General features: G+C 56.6%; 1 protein-coding gene across 2 annotated transcripts; it reads right to left on the bottom strand.

Moving 5' to 3' along the window:
- Positions 1 to 755: 755 nt before the first annotated feature.
- On the bottom strand, positions 756 to 25947 carry RCC2 (regulator of chromosome condensation 2). 2 transcript variants are annotated; one of them, XM_025857163.2, is made up of 13 exons: positions 25844 to 25947; positions 24388 to 24676; positions 19214 to 19307; positions 15752 to 15895; positions 12881 to 13012; positions 12387 to 12475; positions 11040 to 11154; positions 8910 to 9076; positions 6863 to 7043; positions 6504 to 6609; positions 5547 to 5619; positions 3884 to 3961; positions 756 to 3163 (listed from the first exon to the last, which is right to left on the bottom strand). In XM_025857163.2, exons 2-13 carry the CDS (start codon positions 24667 to 24669, stop codon positions 3059 to 3061), a joined length of 1566 nt encoding a protein of 521 aa, XP_025712948.1. In that variant the 5' UTR covers positions 24670 to 24676; positions 25844 to 25947; the 3' UTR covers positions 756 to 3058. The 2 variants fall into 2 exon arrangements, with proteins under 2 accessions (XP_025712948.1, XP_025712949.1); XM_025857164.2 differs by lacking the exon at positions 25844 to 25947 and adding an exon at positions 25728 to 25838.
- Positions 25948 to 26793: the final 846 nt, after the last annotated feature.

Here is a 26793-nt window from a genome sequence, read left to right as displayed (position 1 = left end):
TCCACCCCTCCTCCTGCTGATGGGCAGTGCCACTGGGATGGCAGTGGGGGGCAGACAGGGAGGGGAGGGGAGGGGAGGGGAGGCTGGTCTGAGGACCGAGAGCAGCCAGCAGCTGAGAGGCTCCACAAATAGTGGCGGCCGTTGAATGCTCTGAGTGCAGGTGGCCGGGGCCCAAGGGAAGAGCTCAGCCGAGTCAGCTGGGAGCAGCAGCCTGGGAACAAAGGGGGTCAACCCGGACACAGCAAAGTGTCTGGGCTTCGGAGCACCCGACTGGCTCCTCGGTGCCCCCTGGTGGGCAGTTGGCTGGCCCTGGCCTGGAGCACCTCTGTGACCAGGGCTTACGTGGCAGGTGACAGGAGGGCTTGGGCTCCCCTTGGAAGTGGGGGGGGGGGGGGGAATGAGGACAGACGTTTCTGGGCACATGGACCTACCCCTGTTCCAGTGCTTTTCCGTGCCTGAGCGTTTGCCCTCAGAGCCCCAGTGGGGCAAACCCAAAACCCCTTTTTGAGTTGGGCCAGTGAAGGGGGACACCTCCCTGAGGGTCACAGGTTTCCGGGGAGAGGTGGGAGCTCCACTCACCTTCAACCCCAGGTTTAAGCCTAGAAACTGAACCGAGCTCCCCTGAAGCCCATCTTTCTCAGGGAAGCCTTGGCGTGCAGGGTGCCTGCTCGGAGCAGAGAAAAACGGAGTTGCTCCGTGTTCTTAACAGCTGATGCTGGTTCTACTGAAAAAGAAGCACAAAAGCCAAAACAGAGTAAACAGCGATGTCGTTTATTTAAAATGTTTACTCCAAGAAATATATATATAAAAAAAAATAAGACAATTACAGCACTAAACCAGGCACCTTCAACCAAATCACAACCTCTTCTTGAGTTCTCTCCCCTTTGCCCTGAACCCCCTCTTCCAGGGACTCCTGCAAGAGCCAGAAGGCGGGTCAGATGCCCTGGGGGTCGGCGCAAAGTCCTCTCTAAGCCCAGCCTGGGCCAGGGCTCCGCTTTCTCTTGGAGTGCAGGACCACCCCCTAAATCCTTGTCATGAAGGATTTTTTTCCCCATTAGGAAGTTCATTTTAAAATTCTAAGCCAAAAGGACTGATTGATTGTGGCAGAGAAGAGGGCCATCTTCACCCGGAAGTTCTGTGCCTAGGCTGCTCTAGTCCCTGGCAAGGGGCCCAAAAGTAGGCTGGTGGCGGGTTTCAGACTAGGCCCCTGGAAGATCGGAGCCCTGCCTGCCCCGGAGCAGCTCCCACAGACGGGACCCCGGGGCAGCCGTGCGGGTCCAAGGGGCACATGCGCCGAAGCCCCAGTCCAGGAGAAAGACTTGTGTCTGGGAAAACGGGTGGGTGCCCCGCACGGAAGTGAGAGCCCGAGATGGTGGCTTTGGGGGTGATTTGGACAAATCAGGTTAGTTTAGCAGAAGCTTCTCCCCTGGACTACAGACTGACAGGACAGCAAACATGAGCGTGAAGTCAGACTAAACGCGGGCCGCTCTCCTCGTGCAAGGCCTTGGGACCGGCCAGGACAGATCCTGTCAAATGCCCTGGAAAGGCCGAAGCTGCCGTAAGGCGTGACGGGGGAGGGGCAGGGAAAAAAGCAACAACGACTAGATCATTTTTGGCATTTTAACATCGAGACAATGACAGGTGGTAACAACAGCAAAGCAAAGAATAAAAAAAAAAAGACCCATATTCAACTTTCCCATCCACCCAAGTGTCACACTGAAGTTCCATCCCCATCTCCCCCAGAAGCACCACGGAACTAAAAAATCTATTTTAAAGCACCCAAACCAGTCCAGACCCTCTCGAAACCAAGAGCCCCAGCCACAGCTGTCGCCTCTCCTGGGTCCAAGTGAGCGGAGGGGTCCGGGAAAGGCACCTCGTAACTCACGCAGAGCAGCGCAACGCCGGTGACGAGCTCGGGCAGAGGGCACGTGGCGGGACGCGGGGTGGCAGTCACAGGTCTGCGCCGACACGCGGGGAAGGGGGACTTCTTCAGGAATCCCAACTATTTGGTACCACAGCCAAGCCAGGCGACCAGAGAGCTGGGTTATAGCAGAACAGGACCCCGCGTCTCAGAGCCAGGGTCTGTTCCAGCAGGACCCGGCAGGGGACAGGGACAGAAGCACAGAGGTGATAAAGGCTGGTACGTAAAGGGCTGATCCTTGCGAGGACTCCAGAATGCACTTTTTTTTAAACTGCTGGCTGATCAATCTCTAATGGCGAGGGCTGGCCAGGCAGGCCTGGCTCGTCAGAGGAACCTTAGAGCCGCCTGTGAACCAGACACATTGTCCCCACGTCTGCCCACCCCCCAGGTCCCCACTGGGTCCACAATCACCTGATTTTCATTTGGACTTCTTTTACAGCTAAAGTAGATAAAAATGGCTAAACACAGACCCCAGAGCCCCCACCAGGGGGGAAATGGCAGATTCTATTAATGTTGCAGCCAAAAGGCAGTGGGGCTTACAAGCAGCCAAGGAGAGAAAGAGAAGGCCAGCCTCGGCTGGTCTACAGGAACAAGCGGGAAAGAAAGTGACCCAGATGCTTCCGAAGCAGGCGGGCGTGATTTGGGATGGAGATCCACCACCAGGACGGTCTCTGTCCAGCCGCTGCTGGTTCCCGGAAGGGACATTTCTTTCTGCGTCAACGGGGACTCCTCTCCCAGGGAGCCCCCGCTCGGATCACAATGCTAGTTACAGCTGGAAAGGGGTGTTCTGAGAAGTGTATTTAGGAGCAGGAAGAAAAAGAAAAACAACTTGAAGGGGGAAAAAAAAAAACCACCTAGGTTGCTCAAAGTTTCTGCTTCTTTTGTAGGAATGGTAAGTCAACTATGAGCAAATATTTTAATTAAACATTAAGAGGAAAAAAAAAACCACTTTGGAAAGCATACAGAAAAGGTAGTCGACGTTGAATCACTTATAAAACGGAAACTCAGGGAGTCTAACAAAAATGCACCTTCGGTCAACTTCTGCTTTCTTAAATTCCTCGTTTGACGTCCCGTCCCAGTGCACGTGGAACTGACAGCTGCCGCGGGAGGGGTGGAGCCGCGGGGGCTCCGGGAGAATCAGAGGGTCCGGGGGTTGTACTCTGGCAGTTTCTTGATCTTCTCTTTCTCGGTCTCGCTTTCATCTCGAGCTATTACCAGGGAGTGTGCGTAGCCCATGGCCACCTGGGGGAACAAATCAGCGCTGGATGGGCCAGGGCCCGTCCTGGACAGTGGAGCTGACAGCGGGCTACCGGGCACCCTGGGCCGGGACTGCCTCCACGCCCTTTGCCCCATGGCACTAGTGTCCACGTGACCCGTTACTGACGCCCTGCCAGCCAAAGCCTTCCAGGCTGCCACCAAGCAGGGATTGAACGCTGTCAGCAGAGACCAGAAGGGACATGGGGATCCGGCTCCCTGTTCCCTCTGCCTCTCTGGACCACAATCCTGCCTTGGGTGGGGGCACATGCCCCATCTGTGTGTTGGCAGACAGGAGCGGGCAGGATGGCTGGTTGGACAGAAAAGCAGGAGCCTCACCCACCCCCCCATCTGACCCCCCAGCCTAATAGTGCACAGTCTCAGCTGAAGGTACAAAGCAGATGTGAGTGGTACCCTTGTCCCCCGAACAAACCTGCCGTGGCTGGACTATGACCAGTGTCATTCAGGCTAAGAACAGCTACGGAGCCTGGCCGGCTTGCCCCTGTGCGTCTTCCTACTGATGCCCATTCCCCACCAAACCTCTAGCGCATGATGCGGCAGAAAAGCCGCTCAGGGAGACGAGACCAGCCTTAAACAGGCTCACGTGCCCAGCAGCAGGGCACGTCAGGTGTGGTTTGGCACAGCCTTTCTTCGCTCTGCTACCAGCCCCTCTAGCTTCTTCTCGCTGGTCCGGAGGCCCCCGCTCACCTGCTCTGTGAAAATGCCATCCAGCGTCTTCACCTCCTGAGCCGCGGTGGAGGACTTGGGCTTGTGGTCCCCATAGCCCTGGCAAAGCGAACAGAGACACAGAGCTGAGGTCGCTGCGGTATAGTCCAGATACGGGAACCATGGTGACATCTGTGGGGGACCCCGGTGACCGGGAGCCAGAGCCAACGACGGCTGGCATGGTGACAGAGCCCCGCCATGCCTGACACCACGGCTGGCCTCATGAGCAACACCTACCCGCAGAAGTGCTGCCAACAGGGGACTGATTCTCAACCCGAGGAAGAACCTGACGCTGAACTGTCACCTGTGCAGGTCTGTGTGGTAACAGGCACCTTTTGGGGTGGTCACTGGGGAGACACCAACACCACGAAGAACACTGGCCGTCCCCACACTCCCCCTGCAGGCTGGAGACTGAACAGCCCCCGTCCCCCCCCAGACTCTAGGACGCCAGAGCCAACGGGCTCTGCTCGAAGACTGCTCCGAGGGAGTCACGCAGACCGGGTGGGGATGGGGGCTTCCAGGGCCAGCAGAACCCTCCGTTCCCAGCTCCATCTGCCGCCAGATGCCTCCTCACACCTTCCCGTTCAGTGAGTGCTTCCTCCCAGATGCCCTGCCGTCTCCTCCTCACCCCGAGACACCACCCCGAAGTCCCCCTCGTTCCCCTCTGGTTTCTAAATTTGGTATTTGGAGTCTCTCTCTGATAGGCCCTAGAAACACCTGGCCCTCTCTGAGAAGAATCCACAAAACTGGGCCAGGCTCAGTCTCCTGATTTCGGGGCTGCCTCTGAGAGGCCGGACTGTCTGCTGCCCGAGGGCCCCCGTGGAGTCCCAAAGTCTGCACAGAACACCGAAGACAAGGCCACCAAGTCCCAGAGATGGCTCAAGGGACCAAGAAGCACCCCCCTTCCCTCCTCTCCATCGCCCCTCAGCTCCCACCCACGAGCGAGGCGGGAAGGGAAATAGACCGTCTTCCCCACAGGAAATAACAAAGAGGCTGAGGATCAAATCGCATCTAGAACGGGCAGACCGCCAGCCGAGCTCAGCAGCCAAGCTGTTCTCGATGAAGAAATTAAAAGTTAAAGACTCATCAGGCACCAGAACTGAAGAATCAGACATTTGCTTGGGGAAGGCCAAGTATGGGTGAGAAATCGAGGGCCATCGGTTCTCATCAGTCAGGGAACGGAGATTAAAAGCAGGCAACACAGACTCCGACTTATTTAGGAAAAATGAGGGAACGATGTCCCCAAGGGACCCGAGAGGCTGGCCCCGTGGCACACCGCTCTGTGGAGGAGGAGCAGGTGAAAACCCAGGGGCCACACCGGGCCCGCTGCTCCGGCTGACGGGAAACCTCCCAGAGGGGAGCAGAGAAAGCACCCCCTTCCGTGTCACCGACACACCTCAACCGCACTACAAGACCACAGGGAAATGGGATCTGAAACTGCCCTGTTCCCATGTTAACAATGTAGCTGTGAAAGACTGTTGCCGTGATGTGATGGGCACAGAATCCTCTCCGAGAGCTGAGGTGACCCAAAGACGGCAGAGCATCGCAGCCTTTCAGGAGACGCCCGTCTTCAGGAGGCACAGCCCGTCTTCAGGAGAGCCCGGCTTGGGTCCCGCGCCCTGCCACACGGGCCCCCCCCGCTTACCAGCTCCCCGAAGGTCGGCGACGGGCCCCAGCTGATGGTGCTCTCGTCGGCAGCCACGATGATGCTGCTCTTCCTGCAAAAAGGTAGGGGCTGTCACCAGCGTGGCCAGCAGCCCCGGCCTCCACGGGTGCTTCCTGCAGGCTGCCCGCTCAAGAGCAGGGTGTGACCTACTAGCATTAAGATCAAGTCCATCCCATTAAAAACTCTGCGAGGCATGCATTTACCACTACACGCACCAGGCCAATGGGCTTCTCTGAAACCCTCAATGGTGTCCCATGCAGGCCCCAAAGCAGAGCCCCCAGACAGCGCCAGGAACCAGCCCCCCACCCCCAGACCGTCCCACCAGGAAAGGAGGTCATCGAATCAGGATGGAGCGCTTGTTCCAAAGGGAATGGAACATGGGCAGCAAAAACTAACATAGATGGGGCTAGACATTCTGGCAGAGATGAAAGCTGGAGCCCCCCTACTGAAAGACACTGTCCCCCCACCCCCACCCCGGCCACCTGGCACTTGATTAACATAATCAAACTCCTCACAAAGAAGTGCCAGAGAGCTCAACAGGTGTCCTCAAAATAAACTGAGAAGTACTGGCTTAAAGACAGCTTCTTCCCAGCTTATCAAGAGTATAACTAAAATCCTACCATGATGTTCAACTAAAATTATTTTAACCTGCAAGATGAGCAGAGCCCACCAAGCCTTTGAAGAACAGAAACCGTCAAGAGGGCATTCCCTCTGTGACGGCAGGAAGACAAGCCGTCATCTGTCCTAGGACCCACCAAGCCCTCCTGCCCCAAACAGTCCCTCCCCTCCTGAACTCTGGTGTATCTGATGCCCTGATGGGGGAGTCAGGGGGGTGTGCAACGAAGCCTCTCAAGGGAAGAGGCCCCCTCCCCCGGGTGTCCACCAGGCCCAGGAAGGGGACAGACGTCCTGCTCACCAGGTGACACGTCCACATACCCACAAGCCAGGCTCCGGATTCTCCAGCCACAGAGGTCCTGCACGGCCTTCGGGTACATGGTAGATTCGCGGGACGTGTTGGTGGCCCCCCAGAAGAACAGGCCACCTGGGGAAAGACAAGATACATTCCCACTGTGACCACACATGCCAAGAACTAAATTCTCCTCTTCAGTAACAAGAAGAAGAAAGGAAAGACACCACACACTAGGGACAAGAGAGGAACATTCTGTCTGACAGAACACCAGGGTTTCGGTCTAGGAACGCAGAAGGACTCTGCAGCTCCCCACCCACCAGAGTGCTCATCTGCCAGGGAGGTTCTGCACACCCACCCCGAGGCCCAAATGGGGGAAGTCACTAACCCACTTCACTGACAGCAAACGAGCAGGTGTAGCCGGCGTAGATCTGGGACGCCCCGCGCCCAGGGAAGTCGAACAGCTTCACCAGGCGAGGGACCATCTCATCCTTCTGCTCGGCATGGCCCAGGCGGCCGTAGCCTCCAAAGCCCCAGGAGAAGACACGCTTCTGAGAGTCCAGAACCAGCTGTGGGCGGAGAGAACACACAGCATTGGGACAGCCCCCCCCCTAACGGGAAGGGACGAGAGGAGCATTGCTCTGTTGCAGAGAACACGGTAAGAGGCAGAAATGCTGCAGATAAGCCGAACCTGCCCCCAAGGCGGGGGAGGGCACAGGGCATTTCCTCTTTTCCTCGGCTGCGGACGCTACTTTCTGTCCTGAATTATTCCGTGAAGTCACAAGTCCCCCTGGTTCCTCCTCAGATGCATGAGCGTGAGTCTCCAGAGGGCAGGTCAATGCACCGGGTTCCCCCATCACAGTGTAGACGGCACTGCAGAAGGAACCAAGGCAAGGCCGGCCTGCCTGGGACTCTTCCTCAGACACCCCCACCCCACCCCGTTCACAGGGGACCTCCATCTGGTCACGGGGACTGAAAACAATTTAAAATTGATCTTCAGGGAACCCCCGTAGCTCAGGTATGCACCAGACTCTTGATCTCAGCTCTGGTCTGGATCTCAGGGTTATCAGTTCAAGCCCCACGTTGGGCGTGAAGCCTACTTAAAAACAAAACAAAACAGGCGCCTGGGTGGCTCAGTTGGTTAAGCGACTGCCTTCGGCTTAGGTCATGATCCTGGAGTCCTGGGATCGAGTCCCGCATCAGGCTCCCTGCTCAGCCGAGAGTCTGCTTCTCCCTCTGACCCTACCCCCTCTTGTTCTCTCTCTCTCTCTCAAATAAATAAAATTTTAAAAAAATTAAAAAAACAAACAAAAAAACCCAAAAAACTTTTCCTTCATGGTGTCTTCAATGTTCAGCATTTGAATGGTGTGAACGCACAACCTCTTAAAATCACTTGACGTAAGAGGCCTGCACAAGATCCACCTTTGCTTTCCCAGACTGCACTGGACAGAATAGAACCACAGATTTTAGACTCCAGGGGACCAAAATCTCCTAGTCCACGTCACTGAGCACTAGACAGGGAGCATTGCAGGGAAGAAGCCATGCCTGAGGTCACTCGCCAGTCAGCCAGCCACACACCAGGAGACGACCTTGGTCTCTGGACTCCCAGCCCAGTGCTCTTTCAACAGAGAAGAAAGCCAATTTTGACTCACAGACATTCTTGGGCAAAATAACTGCAAAAAGGCAACAAAGATAAACAAATACCGGGGCGCCTGGCTGGCTCAGTTGGTGGAGCAAGCGACTCTTGACCTCGGGGCGTTGAGTTCAAGCCCCACGTTGGGTGTGGAGATTACTTACCAATAAAATCTTATAAAAACAAAACAAAACAGCATGTACACAAAAACCGCACTGCCATCTATCCAAAGAGATCTTTTTTTAAAATATTTTTTTTTATTCATTTGACAGAGAGATAGCACAAGCAGGGGGAGGGGGAGAAGCAGAGTCCCCGCTGAGCAGGGAGCCTGATGTGCGGCTCGATCCCAGGGCCCTGGGATCATGACCTGAGCTGAAGGCAGACACTGAATGATTGAGCCACCCAGGCGCCCTTATTCCAAGTGATCTTTAAGGGAACAGCCTTCACAGCTGAAAACCATTCAACACCCTCGATATGGGGGGGATCATCTATGGACCTAGAAAGAGGTCTGTGGTGCTCTGTTAGACAAAAGCCAAGGCTAGAAAGGCACTTACAGTAGGATTCTGACCCCCAAACGTCTGTCCTTAGCTGCATCTCCAGAAGTCAGAGAAGCTACTAAAGCACTACAACCCGCGACAACTGAATGGTTGCAAAGCCGTGGGAGGAGGGCAGGATGTCTCGGATCTCCAGGATCGGTTCCCGGCCAGAGCCAAATGTTGGGACACCAGAGCATACACACACCCTTCTCTGAGGAGGTGATGCTCGGGAAGCAGAGGAAAAGCCAGAAACCCTCAAGCCTTACCGTGTGATTAGCTCCACAGGCCACATCTCGTACGACCACATTTGGAACTGGCAAAATCTGCCCGTCTTTCGTCTTCTCGATGAAGATGGCCACACGCCGGGGGACCAGCTCGCAGTCATACTCTATCCGCTGCGCCCTGGCGATGAACTTCCCGTCCGAGTTGTGCCCTGGGGTGACCAGAGCCAGGCGTCAGGGGCGGCCGAGAGCACACGCCCCAGCCTGACCCATCGGAGCCTCATGGGACACTTCTGTCAACCAACATAATGCTTTCCCATTTGGGGGTGCAACCTGATCAGTACCATGAAATCGATTTTGGGGGATGAAACCAATTATTTTTAAGAAATGAAAGGGACAGAATAGGCAACACCCGAGAATACTGTCCTTAACGAGGATGTTGTTCTGTAAAAATTCTTTGTATGTGCCTCTAACTTTTGGATCAGACTGTAACACAGACATTTCTGACTATGAGCCATGGTCACAGAAGCCAGAGACCCCGGGTTCAAAGGAATGGCCTACCGAGTATGGTCTGTGCCCCACTTGGCCCCTTGGATGGGCCAAGAACGGAAAGAAAAAGCTCAACTCACAATCCCTGAACTTGAGTTCTTAGGACTTACCGGTAACCTAAACATGTCATTACGGGTATTAAAATACAGTTAATGACACATGCTCGTGTCTGCCTTGCCTGACGCAGTAAAATGTGTCATGAGAGCGAGCGAGAGAGGGTGGGGGCGAGTGCGTGTGCTGGGGATACATTTCTCTAAGGTTACATTTATATGTTCTAATTCTAAAAGGGATCTCTCTGGATTTGGACAAAGAGATTCAAAGTGGGTTTCAAAGAAAGCCGAGAAGGAGGACCGATTTCCGCGGATACGCGTAAAGCCAGTATCTCAAACGACCGGGCACCTGAGAGTCTGTAGGAAGTGCTCCGACTGTGTGGCACACGGCCCCTGCTCAAGGACCAGCCACTGTCATCACTACCAAGGTCATGGAGTTTTCACTCCAGGAAAATCCACCTGCTCGTCCGCAAATCCAGGGCAGCCAGAGACGCAGCAGGGGAACCACACACACTTCCAGAAGGACACTAGAAACACACTTCCGGTGTTTTGCCCGGGGCTGGGGATGGCACCAGGGCCTGTGGCCATGGAAACGGCTTCTCCAACAGTCTCTGGCAACTCCCTGGCAACCAACACTGCATGTGCGTAAGGGGCTGTTCGTTCTTATTCACTTCTGACTTGAGGTATATTTAGTTTCACAAAGTCACTGTTCCCTGGAGTCTAAGGCCAGCGCGATGCTCCTTGTTCTATTTATACCTTCTTCCATCTGCCTGCTCTTAATGACGTGGGGACCCGGCAACCCAGATACGGGGGCCGCCGGGATCCGGAGTGGCATGCAGCTGAGACGCCAGCAGAGGGCGCCCACTCCTCACCTCCTACTCGCCAGGGGCTGGGCTGTGGGAAGGCGCCAGAAGGGAAAAAAAAAAAAAAAAAAAAAAAACACAAAACAAAACAAAAAAAACACTTTGGTGTCAGATGGGAAAAGAAAATGGAGACCTTGTAAAATCAGGATCGAGAGACATTTTCCACTTAAGGGAACCGCTTTCTGAGCTTTCCCTTTCTACTCAATGAGACAGACGTGAATGTGTTTCTGGAGGAATACGTGCGTTCTGTTTAGGGACGGAAACGAGAGGGGCCCCAGTCGCAGGGAAGGGGGCTCAGGTGGACACCAGGGGTAGCCGCCCAGCCTAGGGTTTGCACAACAACCTTTACCTTGTGTGATGTTCTCACTTCTAATAAAGACAAATTCTTAAATATGAAGCCGCATGAAAGTGGTTTTTTTTTTTCTTACAACTTTGAAATCCTTTTACATATAAATGAATTCCCCTCCCAGAAAAAAAGAATCCTTTGTCAGACTCCAGCCCTGACTTACTCATTAAGGCCAAGCCATTGTAATGCTCCACAACCCTGTGATTTAGGACGTGCTGTCCCAGGAAAGGGGAGATCCACTTAATGGATCAAGGCTATTATCTGCCATCAATTACCCACATTTCCAACACGTGTGTGCAGGCCCACACTGACTTCTAGTTCCAGATACGCAGTTAGATTACAGAGCTTTTAAAAAATGTTTCCATACCCAGCTGACCATATTCAGGGCACCCAAAGGAATAGAGGTTCCCTTTGCAGTCCATTATCATACTGAATTCAGCCCCACAGGCCATTTTGGTAATTGGCTGGCCGTTGTACATTATCTGAAAAGACAAGACAGTAGACTCTAAGACATTTTTTAAAAGACTGATAAAAAGCCTCCCCCCTCTCTGCAGGTCAGTGTGAAACAATTATTAGATTGCAAAGGAAACTGAACGGACCCAGGAATTGTGAGGGCCAAAGCCTAGAGTGTACATGAAGAAATACCCTCGTGACCCCCACCTTCCCAACAGAGTCGAATCCCAAGACATGGCACGTGCTGCACCTAGCCCCGAATTCCCCAAAATGCCCAACACTGCGCCCGGTCAGCACAGACCTCAGCCGAGCAGCCCGGGTGGGAGGGGTAAAGAAACAGACTAGCCCACACATAACCCCCAAACCTCACCCTGCCACTAGCAAGCAGTTCAGCCTCAACTTGGAAGACAGACGCCTTCTCCCACTCCTTACCCTCTGCAGAGACGCTAGCCTAACTAGTCCCCACGGAAGGTGTGGACAAGAGATAAAACCGTTCAAAGTTAGGAAATAAGACAGCCAAGGCCCCTGAGGAACTCAGCATGGGCTCTGGAAACACACGTCAGACGGGACTTGGAAACCGTGCTATTATCACACCCAACAAGTGTGAGCCCTGGGCCCTGCGCGTCACTCCCGGCTTCCTCTAGAAACTGTCACTTCCTCCTTCGTGCAAATGGCAGACGCAACGGGGACGTTTCAAAAATCCTTCAAACCCCAGGTAAGCTTGCACAGTCTCTTTTACAGACCAGGAGATGTGATCCCCTGCCTTCATCCTTCAACCACTAATCAGAGGCTCACTAGCACGTGGCTGCCTTCCGTTAGTAGTCCCTCTTAGGTGTGATCGCCACCTCTCTGTTGGAAGCACACGTTCCTCAGGAATAAAAGACCGCCTAACTCCTGTCTGGGTGCTAAGCCCCCGGCAGGTGACGCCACACAAGGTCAGAACTCAAAAAGTATTTGCAGTGAAAGACAAATCCCATCCATCCAACATTTCTCACTTTCTGTGGAACAACAGGCTTAAAACAAGGTCTCTGTAGCAAATTCAAGCAGAGAGAACTGTTCTCTGGAGGTTTTTCAACCGTGGGCACCTAGGAAGCGTGCTTTCAAGACTATAGCACGTGAATTCCACTTCAAGACTCTAGACCGTTTCCACAAGGCATCGACTAAACTACAGGGAGCAGTGCTTGGTGTCAGCCTGGAAAATCGAGCACAAAAGCAAAGAGAGACAGAGGCCCTGGAGCCAGGAGAGGGGAGCGTGCGGCACCTGCGCGGGGCTCGGGACAGCGTCTGTCTGGTTGCCGAGGCCGAGCTGCCCCATCTTGTTCTCTCCAAATGCAAGCACGGAGCCTGTTTCTGGAAGGAAAGAACAGTATCACAGAAGGGAGAAGAACACTGAGGATTCTGAACTCAATTTGGGATCAAAGGCTCCAAAATAATAACACAGCTCCTTCGTCAGGAAGGGCGCACGTGAGACCATATGGCAGAGGTGGGGCGGGCAGCTCAGGGCAGAAGCCCTTCACGGCCAAGGCCGAGTGTGCGGGGAGGCAGTAGGCACGGCCTCCGGCCTCTGCCTCCTGGCTCGCCTTCCGATGCCAACAGGAGGTGGGTGAGGTCATCAGCGGCCCCGAGAAGCTCCCACTGGGGCTCTCTGGGCACCTTTCTGATCCTGACCAAGAGCCACAGAGGCAACTCCACCCAAAGCCCAGGGTGGACCGTGTGGCCTCCTGCCCGATTCAGAAGAAACCAGCTGCTCCTTACCCGTCAACGCCAGGGTGTGGTTCCGCCCACATGCTGCAGACACGATCGCTTCATGGCTCAGACCCTCAATGAGTTTGGGGGCTTCTACCCTCTTGGTGTCACCGTGTCCCAGCTGCCCCTTCTCGTTGCGACCTGCAGATCAAGAGCAAGATACAGTGGGAAGGAGACAGGGTGGCCGGAGCAGCGTCCCGGGAAAGGCAGACACATCTGGGTCCCTCTGAAGGCGCCCTCCACACGCGACAGCCGAGAACGAGGCAGAAGCCAGCCCCGGCTCTGCTGCCAATGGCCAACCACTCGGGGCCTGCAAGTGGGGCCGGGAGACCAGGGCAGGATACACGCTGCCATCCCCAGACACGGCTCCGCAGGCTGCTGCCACCTCCCTCACCTTCTCTGACCCACTTTTCTGGGACAGCGGCTGGGACCCGGCCAGGAGCCCTTTCTGTGGCTCTGCTACCGAGAGACAGACAGAAGTGCTCGGTTTGCCCTGGGTGTCCCGCACGGGCACTGGAGCTCATGGAAACGCCCAGTCCTCACTCTACCTGCCAGCCAGCCCACAATTCCCTCGCTCCCTTCCCTCCGAGGTGGATTTTAAAAGGGGAACCATTTGACCCCCGCCCCACACACTTGCCCTGGGTATCTTCATGGACCATTTGGTTCACTTCTGATCATCGTTTCTTTTTACCTGCCTCGGAAACGATGCCCCCAGCGCAGTGCCAAGCGCGCCGCCTGAGGACCGCCCTGCACAGGGCCCCCAGGCAGGGGCAGAGGACAGGACCGCCCGGCCACGAGCCCTTCCCGGCGGGGCCGCCACAGCCTCTGGAGCCACACGGGCTGTGAGCCGAGGGCCACAGGCCTTCCAGCAAGGCCCTTGGGCTCCACAGCAGACGCGACAAGCAGGATGGTCTGGGAGGAGCCCCTGCATCTCCCCTGCTTTTCAACACGGACTTACCACAGTTCTCAAACCGAAGAGCTCAGCGGGCCCCTCACAGGTCCCCCTGGCCAAGAGAACCACCACCCGCGGCTACCCACATTTGGGAGATTTCACAGGGCCAAGATGTTACAGCACCTGGGGGCATGGGAGGGCAGCAGTTCACACCCTTCCCCGACAATGACCTTCAGACCTTCCATCGTGAGAAACACGGAGGGCAAAACCACAAGGACAGGGACCAAGCATCCTGAGGGCTGGAGACGGAAGGGACTGGCCGGCTACAAGAAAAACCGTCCTTGAGCTCTTGCCCGGATTCCAGCCCTCCGGCCCGAGTGCCAACCACCAGCTTTTACCGGGAGTCGTCCAAAGTCACCGGGAAAGGCATGGTTTCTCAGCCCCTCAAGAGGCCCGAGTGGCCGACAGGTGCGGACCCCTCAAGAGTGACGTGCTGTGGTACTGAAGCTTCCAGATGCCAGACAACATCCCAGGCCCGTTTCAAGCAGCTAACCGTGGCACTGGGATGTAGCCCCCCCACGCCGCCACCAAGTCCGTTTGTGGGGACACAGGTCTTTGCTCAGGGGCCAGGCTGGGTGCAGGGCCTTCTGCACCACTCCCTGCCCACAGGGCCAGCACAGAGCACATTTTTAGAAGCACCATGTAAGTGCAATTCAGTAAAGAGATCAGAAAGAAGATATTTCAAGTTCGGAGCTCTGAGAGACTGCTGTGCTTGGTGTTGGAACACTAGGCAGAAGGGGTGTGCTCTGGGGGAAGGATACACCTCTGCGCCAATCGGGGAAAAGGAAAACCGTGGCAATGTCAGCATGTCATCAAGAGACTATAAAGTTTAAATTTGGGCCAGACACACTTGTTAGCTTTTTTTTTTTTCCAACAGCATTACAAAATTAGCAGAGTGCAGCAAGACAACAGATGTTAATATATTTGGACTTTGGTACAGCAGCTCATGAAGTTGCAAAAAACGGTTCAAACAGACTGAAATAAAAAAGCAGTCATATGGACTAAAAGCTAGCCAAAGACCAGAAACAAAGGGCGGGGACAACTGCCAACACACCCAGCTGGAGGAAGAGTCCAGGAGCTACCAGAGGGCGTGGGGCTAAACTGAGCCTTAGTCAGTACCTGGAAGAGGAAACAGGCAGCGGTGTGTGGGAGCCCCATGGAGGGGACCAAGGACAAGGGAGCCACGTCCCAGGGACCCGGGCGAAGGGCTCCAGCAGGAGAGCAACTGCACTCAGAAAAAAGTAAACGCAACTGTCAGGAAATCTAAGACGAAACAGGCACCGAGCGACTGAACCTGCAGTCGGGGTGATCCCTCGAATCAGAGGGACAAGATCGTAGAGGCACGGCGGCCAACGCCACGACGTGGCCGGTGGCACTTAGAGTGGCAAGAACAGAGGTCTTACGTCAACACTGTGCCACGAAGCAAGAAGGGGGGGGGGGACTGTCTGCCCAGGGGACAGTGTGTCTAAAAGAGGAATTCAATTCTAGGTGTCTCGAGATCAGAAAAATCCAGGTTCAATCAGAACGTTCAGGAAAAGACTGCTTGAAAAAGAGGATTCGGGCGAGCCTGGGCAGCTCAGCTAGTTAAGCGTCTGCCTTTAGCGTGGGTTATGGCCCCAGGGTTCCGGGATCAACCCCATGTCGGGCTCCCGGCTTCTCCCGCTCCCTCTGCCCCTCCCCCGCTCATGCGCTAATAAAAAAAACTTTCCCCCAAAAAAGAAGATTCAAAGAGTTCCGTGTACGAGCAAACGGCAGAAGGGTGGAGGAAGGGGATGCACTTGCAAGGAACAGGCGAGACCAACTGGAAATTGGGGAGAAGAAATACGGCTGCAAAAAGGCCACCCTTCCAGGCAGAGAGAGGAGAAAGTCCGCCCCACGGCGGGGCTCACCCCCACAAGTCACCCTGTCCCACCCGACCCCAGACTTACCCCAGCTCCACAGCTTCCCTTCCGTGGTGATGAGGAGGCTGTGGGCAGCACATGAACCCGAGACGACTGTCCGCACCCGGACCCCCGACAGGCAGCCATATCTATGGGGCCCCCACAAATTCTGACCGAGATTGCGGTAGGCAGCTGCAAAGGGAAGAACGCAAATCAAACACCCAGTGACTGGGGGGGGGGGCAAAAAGCACCCCAAGAAATGTCACTAGCCACAAATGATCCACTCTCCTACGATATAGAACCCCCCGGGGTGCTGCGTCAGCCTCGCACTGGGAGGCTGCCCGAGGAGAAAGTGTGCAACTGAAACAAACGGACCACTGTCGCCCCACCTCTGTCTCTGGCCCCAACCCACAGGGACCTCAGACCCTCGTGCATCGGCTGCTGAGCATGTCCACGTGCAAGTGGCCAAAAAGGGACGGTGCTCTCCCTCCTGCTGGGAGCCCAACCCAGGAAAGCTGGTGGCGGACCCAGCATCTCCTTTCCCCATACCCCTTCTCACCTTCCCCTGCCTGCCCTCCACCCACCTCGGCCTCGCCCCTACAGCCAGAGGCTCCTTTTGGAGTGGGGTCTGAGTGTCCCCATCCTCGCCAGAACCACCTGCCCCCCTTGCACATCTACCAGGCCCCGTGCAGGGGGGACCCCAGTTGACACCCCTCCCCTGCCACACGGTGTCCTCCTTTCTCCAGGGTCCCACTGTAGCGGCCAGGTCATGGCCCCATGCTTTGCCATGCATTCCCTCCCACAGAATGCCCTTCCATGTCCCCTGCTTGTTCTTCAAACCTCATGTCAAGCACCCCCTCCTCTGGGAAGCCCTCCATGCCCACATCCCTCTTTTAGCTCATGGCTCCCACACACCGGGAGGCCGATCACAGCACTCAAGCCTACTGAACTCATGTGCCTTCCAGGCCCTAGCAACCCGAGGGCCTCGCCAATGCCTGGCACCCAGGGAGCACCCAGGAACACTGAAAGGCGTGTGGGTGGGAAGAACACAGCTGCTTCCTTCAAAACTCCCTCTCCTTCCCATTCGTGGACAGGGCGTGGCCAACGTTTTGCTTAATACTTTCAATTTGGGGCTCTCGAGGACAGAGACACGAGACAGGAGCCACGTTTCTCGGTCCGTGGGGACCATTATGAAATGCTAGCAGCTGCCACATCAACCGTGTCATGTTAATCTGGATGTCGGAGCCGATTACGAGGCTGCTCAGTTACCAGGCTCCAGTGGAAAAGCATCGGGAACTCTTCGAGGCCAGTCCTGCCCTGCCGCGCCCCACCAGCAGAGGGCGCCAGGCGCACCCTCATTCACTTACGGGGCCACCGCAGTCAGCAACCCCCCACACACAGCAACACCCCCGAGCTGCTCCACCCTGAGACACTCTGCTCTCCCGGAAGGTGGAAGACGACCCAACAATTCCCTGGAAAGAGCACACCAAATATGACCGCCTTCAGGGGTTCTGCTGAAGTCTGTTTATCACGAAGGCGAAAAGGACAGTGGCAGGACTGACCCGTGTCATCTCTGGGAAAAACGCACAGCGCCCGGGGACACCGTGGAGGGACCCGGTACCACAGGAGACCCAGCCTGAAGTGGACCTGTCTCACAGGGGGCCAGACGCCCTGGTGTGCCGAAGCCTCTTCCCTACGGCAGCTCCAGCAGGATCAATGCCCGAGACGCCGAGAGCCCAAGGTGCAGGATTGGTCCCGGCCCCTGAGGAACCCTGTCCATGTGATCCAAGTCAAATTCAGTGCCTGGCAGCAGTGGCGGCTCCTCAGCCAGGCTGGCGGTCAGGGGAGGGAGCACAAGCCACCATGTCATGCTGTCAACGAAGTGGGCATCACGCCGATTCCAGGGGCTTCGTGGCAGTGGGCACCCCGGGGGGCTGCCCGGCCGCCCCTCCCAGGGTGCGAGGAGACTGGGAAGGGCCAGGGCGGGAGGAGAAATCCTCCTCCCCTTTGGCTCGCACCAGCGGGACAAGTCCTCCCCCTTTTCCTATAGTCTCGGTCACGGAGGGCCAAAGGATACTTTAAAATACTTAGGAAGAACGTTTGTTAATTACATAAAACTTCACTTGCAGGGAGATCCATTAGGAGAGCAAAGGCCGGAATGGGAGAAGACAAAAAGGCAGTCTTAAAATGCACCCAGAAGGCCTTCAACCAGGGCGTGAAAGTGGATTTTAAACCACAGGCAGTTTTCCTTCCCTCTGGGCCTCACCGGGGTGTGGGGAACCCGGCACCCCACCCTATGTCCGCAGGAGACGGCCCATACTCTGCCGCTTGCTTTCCTCTGGCATTTACTTCCCAGCTCCAGCCTGAGCGTGTGTGATTGTGAGCCGGCCACTCACTGGAAGAGCAGCTCGGAGATGTGATTCGGCGCCCACACGGGGCCGGCAGGGAGACGGTGGCCATCACACCCCGGGAGGGGCTTCCTGGACACCAGCCCGGGGGCAGGTGGTCCTTTCCACGACAGGAGGCAAAGGGCTCGGGCCCCCTCCGGCTCAGCCAGACCCCAGGCGCGGCTGGAAGTCCTGCTGCATTCACGGAATACGATGATCTCCTCCGCCCAGCTTGAGGCACCAGGGAGTGTCCGTGTGCAAATATTTGTTCGCTGGGCGATGTTGGAAAGTACTTTGGGAATCTTTCCAAATGAAATCAAGAAACCATAAAGTGTGGCGACAGGCCAGCTTCACTTCTCTTGGATGGGCCAGTATCCTCCTGAGGAAAGATACCGATTTTCTAAAAGCCACTGGGAACCAAAAGCTACTTCTTGGGCTTTCTCTGCTCCCTCCACTCCACACTGCTGTTCGCTCCGTCTGGCCAGTTCCCGCAACAATTTGGCAGCGTGCAAACTCACGGACTCTTCTGTAATGTCTAACGAGCTGGACGTGTGACATGTGACAAACGTCTTGGACATTCTGACATCCCACAGGACCAGCCTCTTCATGTTCGTGAAAGTAACTCATGTGAGGAGGATGGGAAAAAGGTGTCCATGCTATCTGTGACTATTTGTACTCTTCCCATTTAATCCTAAACGGAACTAGGTTTTTAAAATACATAACTGTGAGGGGCGCCTGGGTGGCTCAGTCGGTTAAGTGTTTGACTCTTGGTTTTGGTTCAGGTGGTGATCTCACGGTTGTGGGATTGAGCCCCGCGTCCAGCTCTGCGCTCAGCATGGAGTCCGCTTCGGATTCTCTCTCCCTCTCTAATAAATAAATAAAATCTTAAAAAAACAACAACACAGAGCTGTGAAATGAGAGACTGGCACAAGACCAGGGTTCAAGTCCTGCCCTGTCACTAGAGGGACTGTGTGGCCTCAGGCAAGTTGCTTGGCCTCTGAACAGTTCTGTCAACGCAGAGTACCTACCTGGTGGCTCCTCACAGGAACCACACGGGACACCTAGCACACAGGAAACACTCGACAAACTGTAGCTTCGTAGTTTTAGAAACCGGGTCTCATACCTTGCTGTTTAGGCACTTCTTTTCGACCAATCAAGTCCCAGTTGGTTGCCCCAAAAATCAAAAGCTGCCCTTTGCACTTAGACCCTTCAAGTTTCTACAGAGAGAGAGAGAGAGAGGGAAAAAAGGATTAGCTTGCAATGCAGCTTCCAGCTTTGGCAGTCTGTCCCACGACAGCCAGAAACAAAAGAAAAATCATCATTCATTATTCGTGCCTCCCCCCGTGGCTCGTACCGTGAACAGAGGCCCAAGGTGGTCACCACCTCATCAGTGTGCATAATCCCAAACCTGCCACGGCAGCTCGTTTGAGTGGCCCAGGCTCATTTTTATCCATTGATTTCTCTTGAAAATACCTTGTGCAAAACACTAAAAAAATCAGCTACGTACACGGCGTTTCCTTCCACCCTGCAAACTGCCTTAGAGGTAACCCCAAGAAGCCAGGCGTGGCGTGCAGGGAGTCCTAAAGCGGCTGACCTTGGGGCCAGCAGAGCCCCGCATCACCAGTGACTTCGGACCGGCCCTATGCATGCTGCCTGCTGTGCCTGGCGCCTTTCCGGGGCGGGGGGGGGGGGGACAGCATCAGAGCACCATGTGACACGAGAGATCCCGGCTGGGCCTATCCTGGCTGCCGACCCGTGAGCCAGGGAAGCAGCGGCGAGTGGGGATGGGGCGGCTCCGGGGCCAGGCCCTCGGAGGGAGAGGCTGTGTTCCCTGCCCCCGGACTCCGGAGTCCAGACGCTCAGCCTCCCCACACAGAATGGCGCTAGGCCCACACACTGCTGGGTGGTCGAGAGGAGGACGCGCCACTCAAAAAGGCCACTGCCCAATCTGGGGTGGCCCTCTTTAGAACACTCAGGAGTGGGCTGCATTAATGAAATGTCCAAACACGCTTTTAAAAGTTGCCTGTCCGGCGGAGATTTGCTTCTGAACCACGCACCCAGGTCCCTGCGGGGGCCAGGGAAGGGGGACTTCCCTCTCTGCTGTCATCCTTTATCTCACCACCCCAGGTCACCGAAAAGAATGGTTTCCTTCTGTTTACAGAACTGTTCTTGGAAAGCTTGATGAAAAAAAGCCCCCCCGCCCTGGTCATTCTAAGCTCTAGGTGGTGCCTGCCCTGGCGGGATGCTTGGCGACACGGTCCGTGCGCTTTTAAGAGGAACACATCTTCAGGGGGACGCTGTGTGACCCAGACCTGAGGCCATGGGCACCCCACACCACAGGCCCCGTCCTGCAGGCAGCACACGAAGGGGAGCCCAACAGCTGGGGAATGAGGAGGACCTCATCACACGTAAATTATTGAGAGAACGACCTCCGTCGGAGGACAGTCCCAGCCCACAGCACCCACGGGCTCGGGCTACTTGAACGGGAGCCGAGTTTCCCTCAGTTATCTCCCCTCTGCTTAGCAGGCAGGTCTGGCTGGAACATTCTACAGGTCTACCACAGAGGATGAACAGCAGCCAGTGGGTCCTGTCAAGTTCCCCAAGGAAGGAGCGGCCCTGGGTCTCTGCCAGATACCCGGCCCGGCCCCCCACGGCTCCTCAGGTGTGCGTGGAGAGGGCAGCAGGTGACCCCCGGGGGGCGACGTGACCATGAAACCACGACATGGAGGGGCATCTGCCAGCGTGGCCGCTCCCTCAGACTGCAAGAGCTTCTGCGATGGCCCCGGGCAGGAGCGGGCTTCCTCTGCGCGAGGGAGCAAGGGCCTGTGGGTACTGGGCTTCTCCAAAACTCCGACCTTTCTGATCCAAGGCTTGTGGCGAGCCTACTCTAGTCACCGTGGTCAGAGTCCTCCAAAGAGACTGTTCTCTTTCTCAGGTTTTCCTGTCCTGGGTCTTATGTCCTCACCAATCGGATGAAGCTAACGGACTAAACTTCATGCTATGATCTGCACAGCCGTTTGCCATAGGCCACCCACTTTATTTCTCTCTGATGTAATTCTTCCCTCTACCTTCTAGGAAAGAAAAATTTCAAATAAGGAACAGAACTCCTAACACCCTTTAAATCACAGCCCATGTCCCTCCTGGTCACAGACCTGAGCTGGCCTGACAGGTGGGAAAGACCCCGATGTCTGCGGGCTCCACCCGGAGGAACCCCAGGGATGGCTGTCGGGGCTGAGGGACGGAGGCTCTGGGACCCCTCGAGGTCTAATCCAGCTTTCCCTGATGGGCCGAGAGAGTGCTTTTTGTGACTAAAGGCTATGTGGCGGTGAAGCCGGTCCAACAGTCTCCCCAAGAGGATGCGTGAATTTCACTCCACCTGCTGCCTCCCGGCACCCCGGTCATGTACACTGGTCCAAAATGAATGGCCACTGCAGAAAAATGCACTGAGCTTCTTCAATCAACAAGATGGGATTTCTGGTTCAAAGCGATTTTTGAATTATTGTCCAAGAGCAAAAAGCGTGTTTATAAACCTGAGAGTCCACCTTTTAACATATATCCTTTTAGGAAACCGCTACCCCCGGCAGAGGGAAGGCTGCTCAGAGAAAGGCCAGCAACGACAAATTCCCTAACGGGCTATCAACTAGAACAGACTTCAAAAGCTCACTTTTTGGTCATATTTGTTTGGCCCTTGCAGATGGCACAGACTCGTCTCGGGGTCCACAAGACCTTAGCACCCCAACACTGAAGAAACCACAAAGACCCGCAGAGCTGGCGACACTCCCGTTTTCCAGAACTCTGCCAAGGTGGCCTGCATTACCTCCAGGGTCACAGGGCTCACACTTCATGCACCCTAGACCACTGTAAAATGCCCATCTGACAACACTACACGTAAGCCCGGCAGAGCATTTCCTGAGACTGAAATCCTAAGACTGTTTTACAAAAATACACTCCTTTACTCAAGGCAACCTTCCCCTCAACCACACGAGTATCTGGGGTTCACAAGCCCTGACTTCGGCTTGGAGTTCCAGACTGCTCCCAGCAACTGCTTTCACACACACACCTCCCTCAGGCAGCCCTCCACAGTGAGGCTTGCAAAATTCTCCTGCAAAAAGCCTCTCTGGAAACAAGCGAGGGACTGCTGGTGGCCCGGGGCAGGCCTGCTTGGCAGGAGCGAGCTGATGCTTCCCTTGGAAGCCGGGAACCTGGGGCCAGGCAGGGGGACCCACGCCGGTGGGAAAGCAGCGGGGCAGCACGGGCCTGGCCTTGACTCTGGACCAAACTCAAAAGATGCTAACAAAAACTGGAAACTTAGGGTGTGCATCTTCCACGAGGCATTTGGATGCTCAGTCTCACTAGTCCAAAGGAAACTGCACTACTGCTTGTTTTTTAAGGGGGTGGGGGAAGGTACGTACAGATTTGTGTACGTGTATCCAGAATGTACCAGGTTTGCGAGTCGTAAATACAGAGCAAACGCAAACTGCAAGGCACTGCTGGGTCTGTCTACTCCTGGGGGGCAGAGGAATCTCTCAGTAAGACTAAGAAAGTGCCGTTCCCATCAGACAAGCCGGCGTGTGCCCCTTTGCACACTCTCTCTGGGACTACATGCTTGGGTGAACCTCAGCATTGGGGTAAGGATCGCTTCCTTCACTTCGGGACAAGAAAACACGCTGCTCCGATAGGCTGATTGGAACCCTGCAGCTGACAGGCGCTCCGGCAACACAGAACACAGCACAGACAGAGCCCCGCCGGCCCTTCTGCTCCCTTTCCCTCCCAACACACCGGGACTGGAAGGGCAACCAGCTAAAGTCCCGCACAGAGAATTACATCTGTCAAAGGAAAACCGTTCCTGTGCTCCAGTTTCTCCATTCCGGCCAGTTCCTGGCACAGCCCTGGTCCCAGAGCCGAGGTTAAGACAGTTCAGTGACACGGGCTCTCCTCCACCATCTGACGTGCTGACCCTTTCAACGGGAGGGCAGCTACGAAGCATTTTCACATGAACACTTTGCATAGGGTTTAAGGATGCCATCAGTATACACCTGAGCCCATGTGGAAATTTACTGCCATGGGACGCTGGGACAAGGCCCTTAAACTCTGTGCCTCAGTTTCCTCATCTGTAAGGCGGATGAAGAAACGCATTCTTGTTAACCATTTAAACACTGAGCACCTCTGAGGGAAGCACTCTGATACTGCTAAGCCTCACACACCCTTTGGGAGCAGAAAAGGGTCTCTCCAGAGTGCCTACACCCCAAATGGAAGTTCTTACTCTTCTGGGGCTATCTGAAATCTGGCCAATGCTCTGATCCTCTCCTGAACACAAGACCCACAAGAAGCCCGTGGGTTTCGAGGATCGCAGACCCCAGACTAAGATCTCTGGCTACGTGCAGGCTTTTCACGCACCAGGAGCTGGTCACGACCTCAATTAAGATCTGCAGGCCCAACTCCAACGAGAGAATTGAAGCCCACTCAAGGGACGGGAGATGCTTCTTCCCACGGGGAGGGAGGGGGGGTGTACACGGAGCCCGCACCGACCACCCGCGCCCTCCGACCGCAAACGTTGAACAAAGCCCCAACACCTTTCGGCCCCAGGGGCTTCCCGACCTCAGGGGGAGGGCTCTCCGGAGCATGCGCCCTCGCACCCCGCCCCGGCGCCGGCCGCCCCCGCCTCCCCGGCGGCGCGAGACGGCGCAGGACTGTATGAGGCATGCGCGGCGGCCGCCAGGCCCCGCCCCCCCGGAGAGCCGGAGCCGAGGCGGCGGGAACCTCAAAGCCCCGGCGCAAACCGCCGCTCCCCGCAGCGCCCCGGCGGCCCCCTCCCCCGGCGGCGCCCCGGCGGAACAGCGGCCGTGGGGAGGGGGAGGGGAGCCGGGAGCGGCGAGGGCACCGGGCGCTGCAGCCCGCACCCGGCGCGCGCGCGTCCCCTCCTCCGGCCCGAGACAACTTGCAAAAGTCTCCCTTCCCGGGGCGGGAGGGGGAGGGGAGGCGGAGGGAGTCGGCTCGCGCGGCGCCGGGGGCGGGGCCATGACCCCCTCGCGCGGGCGGGCGCGGGCTCCGGCCGCCCCTCCCCCGGCGGGGGCCCGGGGCGCGCGCCCCAACGGCCAACGGCCGCGCGGGCGGGGGCGACGGGGTCGGCTAGGCCGCGGCCCACGCCCGCCCCCGGCCCGCGCCCTTTTGTTGTGCGGCGGCGGCGGCGGCGATGATTCAGCCCGCGGCCTGCGCCGGCCCCGCCGCCCCCGGCCAGGAAGCGCAGTGACGCGCCGCGGCCCTCGCTCCCCCCGATCCCCCCGGCCCCGCACTCACGACGCGCTCCTTGGTGTGCTCGGGCTCGGTGATGATCACGGCCGCGCCGCCCGCCTTGGCCGCCGCCGGCCGCGCCGCGCGCTTGCCCCCGCCGGGGGCCCCGTCGAGCTCCAGGCCGTCCTCATCGCCGCTGCTGCCGCCGCCGCTGCTGCTGCTGCAGCGCTCGGGCCGCTCGCGCTTCCTGCCGGCCGGGCCGCCGCGCTTCCTGGGCCCGGCGCGGGCCGTGCCGTTGCCCGAGCTCGGCTCCTCCCAGGCCGCCGCCGCCGCCTTCTTCCTGGGCATGGTCGCGCTGGAGGAGACACGGGGCAGCGGCGCACAATGGACGGGTTATAAACTGCGCGGGGGGAGGGGAGCGCAGCCGAGCCACCGGCCTCCACTTCCTCCCCTGCCCTCCCCAAAGTGGCGGCCGCGGGGTGGGCGGAGAGGGGGCGAGCCGGGAGGAAATCGCGCCCCTCCCGGGCCCCGGCGCGCCTCCTCCGGGGAATCCCGCACGGGAGCCCAGGTCTCCGACTGCAATCCGCTTAAGGAAAGAAAAAAAATGGAGACCCCCCCCCCCCCTCGGGCCATCCTCAAGTTAGGTTTGCCTACATGGCATCACCATCGCAGCCTGGTCCCCAAGAAAGTAAAGGGAAAGAAAAAGGAGCCTGCGATCCCCTAGCTTCTAATTAGAGAAGGCTCCGGGATACTTCAAAGATCCCCCTTTGAAAGAGCTTCCCTCCTCCCTGGCCGCCCCACCTGCTGCTTTTGTCTCCGCGCCCCCCTCCCGGAGCCCCCTCAATTAAATGCATTTCTCTCCGTCGCCCCCCTCCCCCGCCCGAGCCCCCAATTCCGCGCCAGCCTGGGGGTTCCGACCTCTGGCTCTAATTAGCCTAATCCCTTGGGGTGGGCTGCCCCCGGCGAGAGGGGGGCGAATGAAGCCGGCCCCCAGCCCCAAACACCTGCTCGCACAGACACGAAAAATAAAAACTTTAATGGTGCCCAACTCTCCCGGCCCCTCCCCGAACGTGCGGCCCAGCCGGTCCCTCCGATCCTGGCTGCGAAGTGCCCCGCTCCGCCGCTACTTTCCCCCAGCGTCCCTGCGCTTTCGCCCTGTCTGCCTTTTTTTTTTTTTTTTTATTGATTTTGAACAATGGGATCTCTGTCTGTCTCCGATTAAACCACGTGGATCCGCCTTCCTTCCCCTTTTTATTCATTCAATCCCCCAACCCCCCTTCCTTAGGGTTTGTTTTTTTTTTACCTTTTCTCCTTTAAAAAAAAAAAAAAGGGGGGGGGGGGAAAAAAAAAAAACTTTCCCAGATCCCGCAAACTGAACATTGTCGATTTTCATTTTCAGTCCCTACCTGGTTGGAGTGATGAGAAACAGGACAGAAAACGGAAGAGGAGCAACTAAAAGATGAACCGGAGGGCTTTTTTCCCCCCTCCCCCCCGGCCCAGACCAGGGCTCCAGCCCACTCACCAGATACACTTAAAATGTAAATACGAGCTTCCAGAACAAATGCTACAACACAAAACAGAAACACATGTGCTGCCGGGCGGCAAGCGAGCGCGCGACGGAGCGGGCGGCTGGGGGCCCGGGGAGCGCGCGCCCCCTGCCGGCAGGCGGACCCCGCGGCGGCCCGGCCCCGCCCCCGCCCGCGCCCGCGCCCGCGCCGGAGCCAGCCGGACGGTCGGCCCACCGGAGCCTGCACCGGGCGCCACGCGGCCAGACTCCACGCGCTCCGGTCCTGCGCGTTCCGCAGGCTGCGCCCCGCGTCCCGGGCCCTCTGCGCAGCGCGTCCCGCGCCAGGGATTTCTTTGGGGTTTAGGAGAATGTTAGATTGTCCCCCCCCCCCCCCCGGGCAGGTCTAGACAGGTCACCTGAGGACACTCGCCGGGAAATAGTTACTTTGCTCACGCATCCGCCAACAAGGGACGTGCCCTAATTGAGTGATTGGAATGAAAGATGAATACAGTTTGAATAAAATTTTCTCTTGTGCTAAGGGAAGCTGAGTTTTATTTGACTCTGTCCCCAGAATGTAGCAAGGTGCTGTTACATGGTAGAGTTACATAAAGATTTGCTCGATTAGTGAACTGGCTACTAATTAATATGCTGGCCTAGGATGCACTAGAAGCTAGTTTTGATGGAAATTTTTCATAAATATTTACTGAGCCCCCAGTACCTGCGAGACACACAGTGTTAGGTGCTCCGGCGAGACACACAGTGTTAGGTGCTGGGTATCCAAAGCCAGAGCACGAGATTCCTGTGCTAGTGAAACACTGTCTAAGGGGAGACATAGATCATTAAGCAAGTAAGTAATCACAAGCGTGATAAGTGATGGGGTTCAGAACACGCTACTCCAAAACATGGCACCTTGGTGAATTGAATATTGTAAGCTGAAGGAGTTTCCAGAAAACCTGCAGAAGCCG

This window comes from Callorhinus ursinus, unplaced genomic scaffold (genome assembly GCF_003265705.2).
Source record: "Callorhinus ursinus isolate GAN/ISIS: 27379988/994484 unplaced genomic scaffold, GSC_fseal_2.0 scaffold18, whole genome shotgun sequence".
In the NCBI taxonomy this organism is placed as follows: Eukaryota; Metazoa; Chordata; class Mammalia; order Carnivora; family Otariidae; genus Callorhinus; species Callorhinus ursinus.
The sequence above is the reverse complement of the archived record's forward strand: the minus strand, read 5'-3'. Positions and strand labels throughout refer to the sequence as shown.

Bases quoted from the DNA above. Each gene is read 5' to 3' on its own strand.
- RCC2 (XM_025857163.2), bottom strand. From the start codon at position 24,669: ATGCCCAGGAAGAAGGCGGCGGCGGCGGCCTGGGAGGAGCCGAGCTCG. The intron at 9,077-11,039 runs GTATGGAAACAT...TGGTCACCCCAG, and splicing joins CCCTGAATATGGTCAGCTGG to GGCACAACTCGGACGGGAAG. The intron at 5,620-6,503 runs GTATGTGGACGT...ACCTTTTTGCAG, and splicing joins ATCCGGAGCCTGGCTTGTGG to GAAGAGCAGCATCATCGTGG.